Raw genomic sequence first — 16,486 nt, 5'->3', positions numbered from 1 at the left:
GTTTGAATCGGCAGATGGTGAAATTTGAATTCAATAAAAATCTGGAATTAAAAGTCTGACGATGACCAGGGAACCATTGCCGACTGTCGTAAAAACCCATCTGGTTCACTAACATCTGCTGGTCTGACCTGCATGTGACTCCAGACCCACAGCAATGTGGTAGTCTCTTAAAATGCCCTCTGAACAAGGGTAATTAGGGATGGACAATAAATTCTGTCCCAGCCAGCCCACTTCCCATGAACAAATACAATAAAACACCACACTGTCTGATTCACAGCAGGCAGAGGCAGGGGCTTCTCAGCACTCTGGCACTCGGAGGACTGCTGGAGGCCAGTGTTGCTGAGTCACATGATGAGCCTCTGGGCTCAGGCATGTCACAGTTGCTGGAGCTGGGGACCCCGGGAGTGACCGGCCCATCTGAATCCCCTCTTCCTGTGACCTTCGCAATTCTAGCTCCACAGGAGTGAAGAGTGTGTAGCAGCCCATACAGGAAACCTGTCTGCGCCGTGCTAAAGGACACGGAGGGCATATCCCTGAGGCGGCTCGGGTTGTGGGGCACCGCCTCCCAAGGGAGGGTTCGGGGCTTGGGGCCAATGTGGAATTCTGTCCGAACAGGGGTACGCTCAGACGGAAGACCACTGCACACCATTGCTGCCTCAAGACCCAGAATGACATCAGGTCCGAGCACGACTGTCCTGAGGTCTTGAAGGGCATTGGCCATGAGCAGGACATCCACAGACGCGTGACATGCCAACTCCTGTGGTAGCATCCAGCCCCCTCCTCTGCCGCCCAGCACCTCCCCGATCCTGGTCACCCCAGCAGCCACAGCCCTCCTCTCCACCAGCCACTGACGATAGCCGCTACTCCTGACGGGGGAGAGCTGCGTCGCGAGGCGACCATGTTCCAGGCTTTGATCAGATCCTGGTAAAAGATGGGCAACACCTGCAAGGAGCCACGAAGGCCCCTCAGGTCTATAAACAGGAGCAGCCCGTCATAATTCGGGCTATGCACCTGGCGGAAGAAATACGTCGCCAGGGCAACCATCTCGGACGGGCTTGATGTAAAGGTATCACTGCAGGGCCTGAAGGTGGAAGGTCGCCATCTGGGTGCGTAGGCACAGCAGCACCTGACCACCCTCCACACCAGTGCCTGACCACCCTCCACACCAGCACCTGACCACCCTCCACACCAGCGCCTGACCACCCTCCACACCAGCACCTGACCACCTTCCCTAAGCAGGAGACTCAGAACCTCAGCAGTGACCCAGTGCAGCCTTTTGTCCCAGAAGAAGTCGACGAACATTCTCTGGATTTTTGTGACAAAGTCCAGGGGAGGGGTCAAAGTGACCAGCCGATACCACAACATGGCAGCGATCAGCTGGTTTATGACCAGAACTCGATCCCGGTAAGACAGCACTCGGAGCAGTCCTGTCCAGCGCCACAGGCGAGCGGTGACTTTCGTCTCCAGTTCCTGCCAGTTCGCCGGCCAGGATTCCTCAGCAGGGCAGAGATGGACCCCCAGGTACAGGAGGATGGTCCTGCTCCAGGTGAAAGGCCTGAGCTCCTCGGGTAGGGGATCCATCTGCCATGGACTGACCAGGAGTCCAGAACATTTATCCCAGTTGATCCTGGCAGAAGACGTGACAGGGTAGATCTCCTGGCACTCGCGCATCCTCCGCAGGTCAGCCGGGTCACTAAACATGAGGAGTACGTCATCAGCGTAAGCTGAAAGGACCACCCCAATGCCCGGCCCGCGCAGAACCAATCCCGACAACCTCCTCCGCAAGAGGCGCAGGAAAGGCTCCACACAAATAGAATATAATTGTCCAGTCAGGGGGCAGCCCTGAGGAACTCCTCTCCCAAAGCGAAGGGGCACTGTCAGGGACCCGTTAACCTTAACCAGACACTCTGCAGCAGTGTACACAAAAATCAGATCCGGGCGGCGAAATGCGTCCCGAACCCGAATGCTCGCTGAGTCCCGAATAAATATTCGTGATCCACCCTGTGGAACACCTTCTCCTGGTCAAGAGACAGGAAGGCGTGCGACACACCAGCCCCCTGAGAAAAGTGAACAATGTCCCAGAGCAGATGGATATTATCAAAAATGGGCCTGCCCGGGACGGTGTAAAAGGTCATTGATGAAGGAGCTGAAGATGGTTGGGCCGAGGACTCTACCCTGATGATATTAAGGCAGCAATTACTCATAAGGGTTTGGTAAACACGTTGTGGTTCATTTATTGGGATACATGAGAACATTTATACAAAGGTAGAAAGCTTGAAGAAATCAAAGTTGTGTGGGTTCTGTGCACAGGAAAAAGTGAAACTAAAACTGCATCACATGACACACTTCCCTTCTAGTGATGTCATACTGCTATACCTTGAAGGCATTTTACATCTCCTACCTGTGGGCCAGAAGCTCTGGGCTCAAATTGCACTTTTGGACTTGATGGCCATGGAAGGTGCTTTCATAATGTGGCCAAACAGGTTGATTATCAGCATTTAAATCCTTCCAGTATGCCTGCTGGCAGGTGGTAAGAGTGGGAGAGTTTCCTGGTCAGCCATACTGCAGAAGGCAATAGCAATCCACTGCAGTAGTTTGCCAAGCATAATCATGGACCAATCCAATGGAAGTTCATGGTTGCCAACATTAGGGCATGGTACCTGTTTTATGGCTGGATGACTGTGAAGGCAATAATTAACCAGGTTCGATTTATCTAGCTTGTTGTGGACAGGAGGTACCTGGGAAATTTTACACATTGTCAGTCAGATGCTACTGACAGAGCTGAACTGGAACTTGGCTAGAGGAATGTTCAGCTTCACAGCTGAGATGTTATCAGACACCTCTCATCATCACTTACAGTGCATTGAATTGGACAGATCTAGGATGGGGCAATCATCGGGAAGAGGCTCAGTGGTTGAGTAGAGAAGACCAATACATCCGAGGGTTTCTAAGAAGGAGAGGTAATCTCATTCCAAAGTATCAAATCCTTAATGGGTTGGGAGGATGTTTTCCCAGCCAGCAGCCTCAGTTAGGTTTTCAGAATAAGGCGACAGCCATTTCGAACTGAACTGTGGAGAATTTTCTTTGCCAATTGGAAGCTGTGGGATTCTCGATCTCAGTGAGATGTTGGTGCTCAGTCATTGAGCATATCCATGACAGAAATCAATAGATATTTGGGTGCTGAGGGGATTAGGGATATGGGGATTTCGTGCGAAGGTTGATTTCAGATCTGTAAGATTAGATCTTGTGGAGAGGCAGTGACCGTGGCTCTCTCCTGCTCCGATCTCCTGTCTTTTTTGCAGGTTTAGTCACTCTGCACTTTGGTTGAGAACATTTGCAAATACTTCAACTTTATTTTGAAGAAGGGGCTGACACATTAAACGTTATCATTATCTCTTCTCAGAAACACTTCCTGACCTGAGGATCATTTCCAACAATTGTTTTTTTTCTCATTTTGACCTTGCTTTTTGCAATCGTTCTGGGCTCCACATCACTGAGGTCGGAGATGTTGGTGGAGCCTCCTCCTTCCCTTAGCTACTTAACCAGCAATAATACAATCGTGACATAACATAGCAAACTGAATTACGCTCAGAGCATAGGTTCCTTCGGGAATACAAATCATCCCACCAGCTCTGTGTTGGATAGGGAGGGCTCATTCTTACTGTTAGATGTTGCAGTGGGAATGAGATCCATCAACACCAGTCACACTGATTGAATGTGTTTCTTACCCGAGTGCGTCTTCCATGATACAGCCGGCATTCACATCTGGACAGTTACAATTCCGTAAGTCAGTATCGTGTGATATTCCCAGATTGTGTCCCACCTCATGGGCAAGGGTTGCAGCAAGAGCCAAATAGCTGGATAGGCTGTCCTACACGGAACAGAAGGAACGTGCTGTGAACATGTTTCAACATCACCCTCCACCGCCAATAATTCAAAATTGCATGGGCTGTTTAACACTCACATAAAACCGTCAAGAGAGAAGACTCGCTGCTGAGATAAGACTCACTGCTGAGAGAAGACTCACTGCTGAGAGAAGCCTCGCTGCTGAGAGAAGACTCACTGCTGAGAGAAGACTCACTGCAGAGAGAAGACTCGCTGCTGAGTGAGGACTCACTGCTTAGAGAAGACTCACTGCTGAGGGAGGACTCACTGCTTAGAGAAGACTCACTGCTGAGAGAAGACTCACTGCAGAGAGAAGACTCGCTGCTGAGAGAAGACTCGCTGCTGAGAGAAGACTCGCTGCTGAGAGAAGACTCGCTGCTGAGAGAAGACTCGCTGCTGAGAGAAGACTCACTGCTGAGAGAAGACTCGCTGCTGAGTGAAGACTCGCTGGAGTGAAGACTCGCTGCTGAGTGAAGACTCGCTGCTGAGTGAAGACTCGCTGCTGAGAGAAGACTCACTGCTGAGAGAAGACTCGCTGCTGAGTGAAGACTCACTGCTGAAGAAGACTCACTGCTGAGTGAAGACTCGCTGCAGAGAGAAGACTCACTGCTGAGAGAAGACTCGCTGCTGAGAGAAGACTCGCTGCTGAGAGAAGACTCACTGCTGAGAGACTCACTGCTGAGTGAAGACTCGCTGCTGAGTGAAGACTCGCTGCTGAGTGAAGACTCACTGCTGAGTGAAGACTCACTGCTGAGTGAAGACTCACTGCTGAGAGAAGACTCACTGCTGAGAGACTCACTGCTGAGAGAAGACTCGCTGCTGAGTGAAGACTCACTGCTGAATGAAGACTCGCTGCTGAGAGAAGACTCACTGCTGAGAGACTCACTGCTGAGAGAAGACTCGCTGCTGAGAGAAGACTCGCTGCTGAGAGACTCACTGCTGAGAGAAGACTCGCTGATGAGAGAAGACTCACTGCTGAGTGAAGACTCACTGCTGAGTGAAGACTCACTGCTGAGTGAAGACTCACTGCAGAGAGAAGACTCGCTGCTGAGAGAAGACTCGCTGCTGAGAGAAGACTCACTGCTGAGTGAAGACTCACTGCAGAGAGAAGACTCGCTGCTGAGTGAAGACTCGCTGCTGAGTGAAGACTCGCTGCTGAGAGAAGACTCACTGCAGAGAGAAGACTCACTGCTGAGAGAAGACTCGCTGCTGAGAGAAGACTCGCTGCTGAGTGAAGACTCACTGCAGAGAGAAGACTCGCTGCTGAGTGAAGACTCGCTGCTGAGAGAAGACTCGCTGCTGAGAGAAGACTCGCTGCTGAGTGAAGACTCACTGCTGAGAGAAGACTCGCTGCTGAGAGAAGACTCACTGCTGAGTGAAGACTCACTGCTGAGTGAAGACTCGCTGCTGAGTGAAGACTCACTGCTGAGTGAAGACTCGCTGCTGAGAGAAGACTCACTGCTGAGAGAAGACTCACTGCTGAGTGAAGACTCGCTGCTGAGTGAAGACTCACTGCTGAGTGAAGACTCGCTGCAGAGAGAAGACTCACTGCTGAGAGAAGACTCGCTGCTGAGAGAAGACTCGCTGCTGAGAGAAGACTCACTGCTGAGTGAAGACTCACTGCTGAGAGACTCACTGCTGAGAGAAGACTCACTGCTGAGTGAAGACTCGCTGCTGAGAGAAGACTCACTGCAGAGAGAAGACTCACTGCTGAGAGAAGACTCGCTGCTGAGAGAAGACTCGCTGCTGAGAGAAGACTCACTGCTGAGTGAAGACTCACTGCTGAGAGACTCACTGCTGAGAGAAGACTCACTGCTGAGTGAAGACTCGCTGCTGAGAGAAGACTCGCTGCTGAGAGAAGACTCGCTGCTGAGAGAAGACTCACTGCTGAGTGAAGACTCACTGCTGAGAGACTCACTGCTGAGAGAAGACTCGCTGCTGAGTGAAGACTCGCTGCTGAGAGAAGACTCACTGCAGAGAGAAGACTCGCTGCTGAGAGAAGACTCACTGCTGAGAGAAGACTCGCTGCTGAGAGAAGACTCACTGCTGAGTGAACACTCGCTGCTGAGAGAAGACTCACTGCTGAGTGAAGACTCGCTGCTGAGTGAAGACTCACTGCTGAGTGAAGACTCACTGCAGAGAGAAGACTCGCTGCTGAGAGAAGACTCACTGCTGAGAGAAGACTCGCTGCTGAGTGAAGACTCACTGCTGAGTGAAGACTCGCTGCTGAGAGAAGACTCACTGCTGAGAGACTCACTGCTGAGAGAAGACTCACTGCTGAGAGAAGACTCGCTGCTGAGAGAAGACTCGCTGCTGAGAGAAGACTCACTGCTGAGAGAAGACTCGCTGCTGAGAGAAGACTCGCTGCTGAGTGAAGACTCACTGCTGAGAGAAGACTCACTGCTGAGAGAAGACTCACTGCTGAGAGAAGACTCACTGCTGAGAGAAGACTCGCTGCTGAGAGAAGACTCGCTGCTGAGTGAAGACTCACTGCTGAGAGAAGACTCACTGCTGAGAGAAGACTCGCTGCTGAGTGAAGACTCGCTGCTGAGTGAAGACTCACTGCTGAGAGAAGACTCGCTGCTGAGAGACTCACTGCTGAGAGAAGACTCACTGCTGAGAGAAGACTCGCTGCTGAGAGAAGACTCACTGCTGAGTGAAGACTCACTGCAGAGAGAAGACTCACTGCTGAGAGACTCACTGCTGAGAGAAGACTCACTGCTGAGTGAAGACTCAGTGCTGAGAGAAGACTCACTGCTGAGTGAAGACTCGCTGCTGAGAGAAGACTCGCTGCTGAGAGACTCACTGCTGAGAGAAGACTCACTGCTGAGTGAAGACTCGCTGCTGAGAGACTCACTGCTGAGAGAAGACTCACTGCTGAGAGAAGACTCACTGCTGAGTGAAGACTCACTGCAGAGAGAAGACTCACTGCTGAGTGAAGACTCACTGCAGAGAGAAGACTCACTGCTGAGTGAAGACTCGCTGCTGAGTGAAGACTCGCTGCTGAGTGAAGACTCGCTGCTGAGAGAAGACTCGCTGCTGAGAGACTCACTGCTGAGAGAAGACTCACTGCTGAGAGAAGACTCACTGCTGAGAGAAGACTCGCTGCTGAGTGAAGACTCACTGCTGAGAGAAGACTCACTGCTGAGAGAAGACTCACTGCTGAGTGAAGACTCGCTGCTGAGTGAAGACTCACTGCTGAGTGAAGACTCACTGCTGAGTGAACACTCGCTGCTGAGTGAAGACTCACTGCTGAGTGAAGACTCGCTGCTGAGTGAAGACTCACTGCTGAGTGAAGACTCACTGCTGAGTGAAGACTCACTGCAGAGAGAAGACTCGCTGCTGAGAGAAGACTCACTGCTGAGAGAAGACTCGCTGCTGAGTGAAGACTCACTGCTGAGTGAAGACTCGCTGCTGAGAGAAGACTCACTGCTGAGAGACTCACTGCTGAGAGAAGACTCACTGCTGAGAGACTCACTGCTGAGAGAAGACTCACTGCTGAGAGAAGACTCGCTGCTGAGAGAAGACTCGCTGCTGAGAGAAGACTCACTGCTGAGAGAAGACTCGCTGCTGAGAGAAGACTCGCTGCTGAGAGAAGACTCACTGCTGAGAGAAGACTCACTGCTGAGAGAAGACTCGCTGCAGAGAGAAGACTCGCTGCTGAGAGAAGACTCGCTGCTGAGAGACTCACTGCTGAGAGAAGACTCGCTGCTGAGAGAAGACTCGCTGCTGAGAGAAGACTCGCTGCTGACAAACTGAGTCATTTCAAGTTTAGGGAAGCCCACGTCCCACTGTCTATGGGGTCCATCCTGCCCAATGCCCTCTGTGCAGGTGTTGGTTAAATCATGTGGACCATCTGCATTCTCTGCAATGGAGTTACCATTGACCAGAAACTTGACTTCATCAACCATACATTGATGTTACAGGAGCAGGTCAGAGGCTGGGAATCCTGCGGAGAGTAACTCACCTCCTGACTCCCCAAAGCCTGTCCACAATCTACAAGGCACAAGTCAGGAGTGTGATGGAATACTCCCCACTTGCCTGGATGAGTGCAGCTCCCACAACACTCAAGAAGCTTGACACCGTCCAGGACAAAGCAGCCGCTCGATTGGCACCACATCCACAAACATTCACTCCCTCCATCACCGATGCACAGTAGCAGCAGTGTGTGTACCATCTACAAGATGCACTGCAGGTATTCACCAGCACCTTCCAAACACACAACCACTACCACCTGGAAGGACAAGGGCAGCAGATAGATGGGAACACCACCACCTAGAAGTTCCCCTCCAAGTCACTCACCATCCTGACTTGGAAATATATCACCGTTCCTTCACTGTCACTGGGTCAAAATCCTGGAACTCCCTCCCTAACAGCACTGTGGGTGTACCTACACCACATGGACTGCAGCGGTTCAAGAAGGCAGCTCACCCCCACCTTCTCAAGGGCAATTAGGGATGGGCAATAAATTCCAGCCTAGACAGTGACACCCACGTCCCATGAAAAGAATAAAAAATGCACATTCTCCTTCATCATTAAGGTTGGGGATTTTTGTGGAACCTCTTCTTCCTGTTCATAGTTGAATTTGTCCACCACCATTCATGGCTGATTGTGGCTGGACTGTAATTAATTAAAGCAGATATCTCTATTGCTCACATGCTGCTTCTCCTGTACAGCATGCATGAAAAAGAATACTTTGCATTTATGTAACACTTCTCATCATCATCAGGCATCTCAAAATGCTTTACAGCAACTGAAGTACACATTGAAGTATCTTATGGCTGTAAAATAGGAAAATGCAGCAACTAATATGCACTCAGCAAGCTGCCACAACCAGCGATGTGATAACGACCAGATAATCGGTTTCCTGTGAGGGGGATTGAGGGGTAAATATTCCCCCCTCATTGCCTGACGCCTGGTTCTTTGGTTGGATGATATTGCTGAGTGAGGAACGTGAAGCTATTATTTGTGGTGGAATGCAGTTCTGTTGCTGCAGTGCCACACGGTGAATGTGGAAGATTCAGCCACACAACAACTCTGCAATGGTCACTCCCTGTCCGAAAATTCAATCACTGAAGTTAGCTTTTACATAAACTGTTAAAATATTACATGAAATAATGAAACATAAATCCTTATTTCCATCAGGGTGAACACCTCCTTAACATATCCTTTTCTCCAGCTTATGGATGGGTATTTGTTTGAAGTTACCAGTAGTTTGAGGTTCTGGTCGTTCTACTTTGCCAAGGGCAATGTGTTAGCCACAGGAGTTGGGGGAATGGAAGAAGAATGGACGCTCACCGTGCTTACTCCTCCAGAATGGTCAAATGAATGGAAGAAGAATGGTCGAATGAATGGAAGAAGGATGGAAGAAGAATGGTCGAATGAATGGAAGAAGAATGGTCGAATGAATGGAAGAAGGATGGAAGAAGAATGGTCGAATGAATGGAAGAAGAATGGTCGAATGAATGGAAGAAGAATGGTCGAATGAATGGAAGAAGAATGGAAGAAGAATGGAAGAAGAATGGATGCTCACCGTGCTTACTCCTCCAGAATGGTCGAATGAACAGATACCACCAAATGTTGCCAATCCTGCAACGCCACCTTCAAAAAGGCTCCCTCTGCAAAACAGAAATCAATGTTCACTTGAAGAATGTGTGAGAATCAAAGGGCGACAGACATTTTCCCTCCCATGGAGGAAAATAGCAGGTAACTTTTATACAGGACCCGGAACCATCTCCGCTTTCACAGCAACTGATTCTCGCGCGTGCCCGCCAACAGAAATATCGCACAAGTGCGCGATGATGTGGGGACGCTCGCCTTGACGTCACCACGCGACATTTTCTGCTTGAGCGGGTCAGGCAGCGCCCACCCCACTCAGTCAAAAGTCCTGCCCCCGGAATTCAGATCAAGCCAGAACCTTGCCCTGAGCCCTTGCTCAGGGACTGAATGATGAGAAGTATGCTACCAAAACCCCGCAAAATATCCAGGAGCAATGGTTGGATTCTCTCTTGTTGGAGATGGTCATTGTTTGGCACTTGTGTGGCGTGAATGTTACTTGCCACTTGTCAGCCCAAGCCTGGATATTGTCCAGGTCTCGCTGCATTTGGACATGGACTGCTTCAGTATCTGAGGAGTTGCGAATGGTGCTGAACATTGTGCAATCATCAGCGAATATCCCCACTTCTGACCTTATGATGGAAGGAAGGTCATTGATGAAGCAGCTGAAGATGGTTGGGCCGAGGACACTACCCTGAGGAACTCCTGCAGTGATGTCCTGGAGCTGAGATGACTGACCTCCAACAACCACAACTATCTTCCTTTGTGCTAGGTATGACTCCAACCGGCTGAGAGTTTTCCCCTGATTCCCATTGACTCCAGCTTTGCTAGGGTTCCTTGATATCACACTCGGTCAAATGCTGCCTTGATGTCAATGACATTCACATCACTCTTGAATGATGCTCTTTTTCTACATTTGGAGCAAGGCTTTAATGTGGTAGTGTCGTGGTTATGTTACTGGACAAGTAATCCTGAGACCTGAGCTAATCCTAAGACCTGGTCTAATGAAGTGGGGACATGATGTTTGGACTAGAAGGACCATGGGGATGGGGGTGTGGTGAGGGTGGTGTTGGGGTGGGAGAGGATGGTGGTGTAGGTTCCCTCTCGGCTGATATTAGGACCAGTGTTTCTCTTCATATATATAAATGACCTAGACTTCCACGTGTAGGTGACACAAATATTGGAGGCATCATGAACTGTGAGGAGGGTAGTGATAAATATCAAAAGGACAGGTTGGTGAAATGGACAGGCACTTAGCAAATAAAATCTAACAGAGAGAAGTGTGAAGTGATATATTTTGGTTGGAAGAATGAAGGAATGCAATATAAAATAAAGGGTACAATTCTAAAGTGGGTGCAGGGATAGACAGGCTGGAGTAACATGTGCACAAATCATTGTGGACGACAGGAAGGGGTAGGGTGATGGGCACAGTTTGAGGTTTAAAAAGGCTTAAAGGATCCTAAGCATAAGCAGCAAGGCCTGAAAAACATCCAGACTTGGGCTGACAAGTGGCAAGTAACATTTACACCACACAAGTGTCAGGCAATGACCATCTCCAACAAGAGAGAAGTTAACCATCACCCCTTGATATTCAAAGGCATTACCATCACTGAATCCCCCACCATCAGCATCCTGGGGGTTACCATTGACCACAAACTGAACTGGACTAGCCATATAAATACTGTGGCTACAAGAGCAGATCAGAGGCTAGGAATCCTGCGGTGAGTAACTCACTTCCTGACTCCCCAAAACCTGTCTTGACAAGGCACAAGTCAGGAGTGTGATGGAATACTCCCCACTTGCCTGGATGAGTGCAGCTCCCACAACACTCAAGAAGCTCCACACCATCCAGGACAAAGCAGCCTGCTTGATTGGCACCACATCCACAAACATTCACTCCCTCCACCACCGACGCACAGTAGCAGCAGTGTGTGTACCATCTACAAGATGCATTGCAGGAATTCACCAAGGCTCCTTAGATAGCACCTTCCAAACCCATGACCACTACAATCTAGGAGGACAAGGGTAGCAGTTAGATGGGAACACCACCACCTGGACGTTCCCCTCCAAGTCACTCACCATCCTGACTTGGAAATATATCACTGTTCCTTCACTGTCGCTGGGTCCAAATCCTGGAACTCCCTTCCTAACAGTACTCTGGGTGTACCTACACCACATGGACTGCAGCGGTTCAAGAAGGCAGCTCACCACCACCTTCTCAAGGGCAACTAGGGATGGACAATAAATGCTGGCCCAGCCAGCGAAGCCCACATCCCATGAAAGAATTTAAAAAATAAAGTACAAATGCAAGTTGGTTATGGTGAGCCTAAATAAAACTCTGGTTCAGCCTCAACTGTATTATTTATTAAATTTTAGGCACCGAGCTTTAGAAAGAATGTGAAGGTACTGAAAAGATTGACGAAAATGCTTGAGGAACTCCAGTTATTGTTTATTGATTGGAGAAACTGGGGTTGTTCTCCTTTGAAATGAAAAGATTAAGAGGAAATTTAATGGAGGTGTTTAAAACACTGAGGGATCTGGAAAGAGCAGATAGAGAGAAACAGTTCTCATTCGTGAAAAGATCAAGAACCAGATAACTCGAATTCAAGGTGAATGGAAAAAGAGTAAATGGACAGCTGAGGAGAAACCTCTTCACACAGCGAGTGGTTAGGGTCTGGAATGCACTGCCTGAGAGGGTGGTGGAGGCAGGTTCAGTCAGGGCTTTCAAAAGGGAATTGGATAAGAGAAAATAAATGTGGAAAGGGCTGAGGGTTGGGACTTGGGCAGAGAGCCACGATGAGCTGCAACTATTCTCTGATAGTCTGACTTCAAATCCCACCACGGCAGCTAGAGAATTAAAATTCAATTAATTTAATCAATCTGAAATAAAAATCTTGTAAGAGTAATGGCAACCACTGTTGACACTCATTATCACAGGATCAAATTCACAGCAGTCCCTTCCTAACAACACGGGGGCGGGTATACCTTCATCACATGGACTGCAGGAGGTCAAGAGCTTGGCTGACAATCACCTTCTCGAACCCAAATCGGGATTAATTCCCTGAACCATGAATAAATTTGAAAAACCCCTTCCCCTGTCCTGCCCAGGGTTAGTTTGATGTGAGAGTGCTGGGTGTCAGGTGCCTACGTGATGAGATGGCTGTTATCATTGTACATTCGTGGTAGAAGAGTACTTTTCCTCCAACGGAGAAAGCGGTTCATGGTTCCTGAAGCACTCCTGTCCACTCTGATCTGGTCTCTGCTCCACACCTCGACACCAATCAGAGCAACACGAATATTAAATGGTCTGTAATACTGGAAAAGACAAAGTGTTAGTGACTCAGGTGACTAAATTTACCTAAACTGATGAGCCCAGATGAATAGAAGCTTAAATTCAGCTCGACTGTGCATTAAACTAGAATAGCACCCAATGCAGAACATCAGCAGAGAAGGATGTGGGGCAAGGGTACGGGGCCTCTCTCCTGGAATTCACTGACAGTAAGGGGTAAGTGTCACAGCACAAACTATCACACAGAATCACAGAATTGCTACAGTGCAGAAGGAGGCCTTTCAGCCCATCATGTCCGCACCAGCTCTCCAATAGTGCAGCTCATCGAGTGCCATTACCCCGCATTCTCTCCGTAACCCTGCACACTCTTCCTCTACGGGTGCAATCGAATTCCCTTCTGTGTACCTCAATTAAACTTGCATCCACCACAATCTCAGGCAGAGCAATCCAAACCCTAACCACTCGCTGCACGGAAAAGCGTTTCCTCATGTTGCCTTTGCTTCTTTTGCCAATTACTTCAAATCTGTGCCCTCTCTTTCTCAGAGGGTCACAGGAGCAGAAATGTTGCACACCATTCACGACTCCTCAGATACTGAAGCAGTCCATGTCCAAACGCAGCAAGACCTGGACAATATCCAGGTTTGGGCTGATAAGTGGCAAGTAACATTCACGCCACACAAGTACCAAACAATGACCATCTCCAACAAGAGAGAATCTAACCATCGCCCCTTCACATTCATAGGCATTAGCATCACTGAATCCCTCACTATCAACATCCTGGGGGTTACCATTGGCCAGAAACTGAATTCTGACTGAATACCAGCCATATAAATACTGTGGCTACAAGAGCAGGTCAGGAGCTAGAAATCGTGTGACGAGTAACTCACCTCCTGACTCCCCAAAGCCTGTCCACCATCTACTAGGCACAAGTCAGGAGTGTGATGGAATACTCCCCACTTGCCTGGATGAGTGCAGCTCCAACAACACTCAAGAACCTTGAGACCAACCGGGACAAAGCAGCCGCTTGATTGGCACCCCTTCCACAAACATTCACTCCCTTCACCACCAACGCACAGTGGCAGCAGTGTGTGTACCATCTACAAGATGCACTGCAGGAATTCACCAAGGCTCCTTTGACAGCACCTTCCAAACCCACGACCACTACCATCTAAAAGGACAAGGGCAGCAGATAGATGGGAACACCACCACCTGGAAGATCCCCTCCAAGTCACTCACCATCCTGACTTGGAAATACATCACCGTTCCTTCACTGTCACTGGGTCAAAATCCTGGAACTCCCTCCCTAACAGCACTGTGGATGTACCTACACCACGTGGACTGCAGCGGTTCAAGGCGGCAGCTCACCACCACCTTCTCAAGGGCAACTAGGGATGGGCAATAAATGCTGACCCAGCCATGAAGCCCACATCCCGTGAATGAATAAATAAATTAAAAATCTGGTTCCACTTGAAAGAGCTGTCTGTCAGATCTGCCCCTCTTTGGGAGCAGGTGAGAGGGTGACAAGACTACATCCCTACTGAGTTTACATTTGCTGAATTTGCTTCCAAGTTGCCATGAACATGAACTTTGCGAGGGCATGTGAAAAATGTCAATGCTACTTCCAGGTGCCTGAGTTCACTGGTGAATGCAGTGGTGTGCAAGTTTGGCAGCGCGTATTTCGTGCCAGGGTTCTGTAGCCAACGCAGCATGGTGCATGTAAAGGATCAAACCACCAGCAGCTCAATGTTAAGTAGTGCAATTTAATTCAGCTATCATAAATCACGTTTTTTTTTATTCATTCACGGGATGTGGGCTTCGCTGGCTGGGCCAGCATTTATTGCCCATCCCTAGTTGCCCTTGAGAAGGTGGTGGTGAGCTGCCTTCTTGAACTGCTGCAGTCCATGTGGTGTAGGTACACCCACAGTGCTGTTAGGAAGGGAGTTCCAGGATTTTGACCCAGCCACAGTGAAGGAACGGCGATATATTTCCAAGTCAGGATGGTGAGTGACTTGGAGGGGATCTTCCAGGTGGTGGTGTTCCCATCTATCTGCTGCCCTTATCCTTCTAGGTGGTAGTGGTCGAGGGTTTGGAAGGTGCTGTCGAAGGAGCCTTGGTGAATTCCTGCAGTGCATCTTGTAGATGGGTACACACTGCTGCTACTGTGCGTCGGTGGTGGAGGGAGTGAATGTTTGTGGATGTGGGGCCAATCAAGCGGCTGCTTTGCCCTGGACGGTGTCTTGAGTGTTGTTGGAGCTGCACTCATCCAGGCAAGTGGGGAGTATTCCATCACACTCCTAACTTGTGCCTTGTAGATGGTGGACAGGCCTTGGGGAGTCAGGAGGTGAGTTACTCATCGCACTGTTCTGAGCCTCTGACCTACTCTTGTAGCCACAGTATTTATATGGCTAGTCCAGTTCAGTTTGTGGTCAATGGCAATCCCCAGGATGTTGATGGTGGGGGATTCAGTGATGGTAATGCCATTGAATGTCAAGGGGCGATGGTTAGATTCTCTCTTGTTGGAGATGGTCATTGCCTGGCACTTGTGTGGTGTGAATGTTACTTGTCACTTGTCAGCCTAAGTCTAGATATTGTCCAGGTCTTGCTACATTTGGACATGGACTGCTTCAGTATCTGAGGAGTCACAAATGGTGCTAAACATTGTGCAATCATCAGCGAACATCCCCACTTCTGACCTTATGATGGAAGGAAGGTCATTGATGAAGCAGCTGAAGATGGTTGGGCCGAGGGCACTACCCTGAGGAACTCCTGTGGTTATTGGCTGGGTTGGATTTGGACAAACCTGGACAATTTTCCACATAGCCTGGTAGATGCCAGTGTTGCCAGCCAGACAAGGGAGGAGATTGCAGGGGCTCTGACCCAAATTTCTAATTCCTCTCTGGCCACAGGGGAGGTACCAGAGGACTGGAGAACAGCTAATGTGGTTCCGCCAGTGTCCAGTGGCGTACCACAGGGATCTGTGCTGGGTCCCCTATTATTCGTCATTTATATAAACGACATAGATGACTATATTGACATTAGGATTAGTAAGTTTGCAGATGACACAAAGATTGGCCGGGTGGTTAACAGTGAGGTTGAGTGTCTTGGGCTACAAGGAGATATAGACAGGATGGTCAAATAGGCAGATAAGTGGCAGATGGAATTTAACCCTGAAAAGTGTGAGGTGATACACTTTGGAAGGAGTAATTTGACAAGGAAGTATTCAATGAACGGCATGGCACTAGGAAGTTCTGAGGAACAAAGGGACCTTGGCGTGTGTGTCCATAGACCTCTGAAGGCAGAGGGGCATGTTAGTGGGGTGGTGAAAAAGGCATATGGGACACTTGCCTTTATCGATCGAGGTAGGGAGATCATGTTGGAGTTGTATAGAACCTTGGTGAGGCCACAGCTGGAGTACTGTGTGCAGTTCTGGTCGCCACATTATAGGAAGGATGTGATTGCACTGGAGGGGGTACAGAGGAGATTCACCAGGATGTTGCCTGGGATGAAACATTTAAATTATGAAGAGAGGTTGGGTTGTTTTTGTTGGAGCAGAGAAGACTGAGTGGCGACCTGATCGAGGTGTACAAGATTATGAGGGGCATGGACAGGGTGGATAGGGAGCAGCTGTTCCCCTTAGTTGAAGGGTCAGTCATGGGGGGATTTACGTTCAAGGCGAGGGGCAGGAGGTTTAGGGGGGATATGAGGAAAATCTTTTTTACCCAGAGGGCGGTGACGGTCTGGAATGCGCTGCCTGGG

The 16,486-nt window shown here is 49.4% G+C and overlaps 1 protein-coding gene across 1 annotated transcript in view; it reads right to left on the bottom strand.

Annotated features, from left to right (window-relative positions):
- Positions 1-16,486, bottom strand: part of LOC144680096 (disintegrin and metalloproteinase domain-containing protein 12-like) — a 268,407-nt gene that overhangs the window by 117,913 nt on the left and 134,008 nt on the right. The window contains exons 10-12 of the mRNA XM_078541258.1: positions 12,590-12,756; positions 9,419-9,503; positions 3,729-3,871 (exon numbers count right to left, since the gene is read on the bottom strand). Coding sequence (XP_078397384.1) covers positions 3,729-3,871; positions 9,419-9,503; positions 12,590-12,756 — 395 coding nt within the window. The remainder of the gene's footprint in view (positions 1-3,728; positions 3,872-9,418; positions 9,504-12,589; positions 12,757-16,486) is intronic.

Source organism: Cetorhinus maximus, chromosome 1, assembly GCF_964194155.1.
Source record: "Cetorhinus maximus chromosome 1, sCetMax3.hap1.1, whole genome shotgun sequence".
Classification (NCBI taxonomy): Eukaryota; Metazoa; Chordata; class Chondrichthyes; order Lamniformes; family Cetorhinidae; genus Cetorhinus; species Cetorhinus maximus.
Note: the sequence above shows the minus strand (reverse complement) of the source record. Positions and strands in the feature narration are given on the sequence as shown.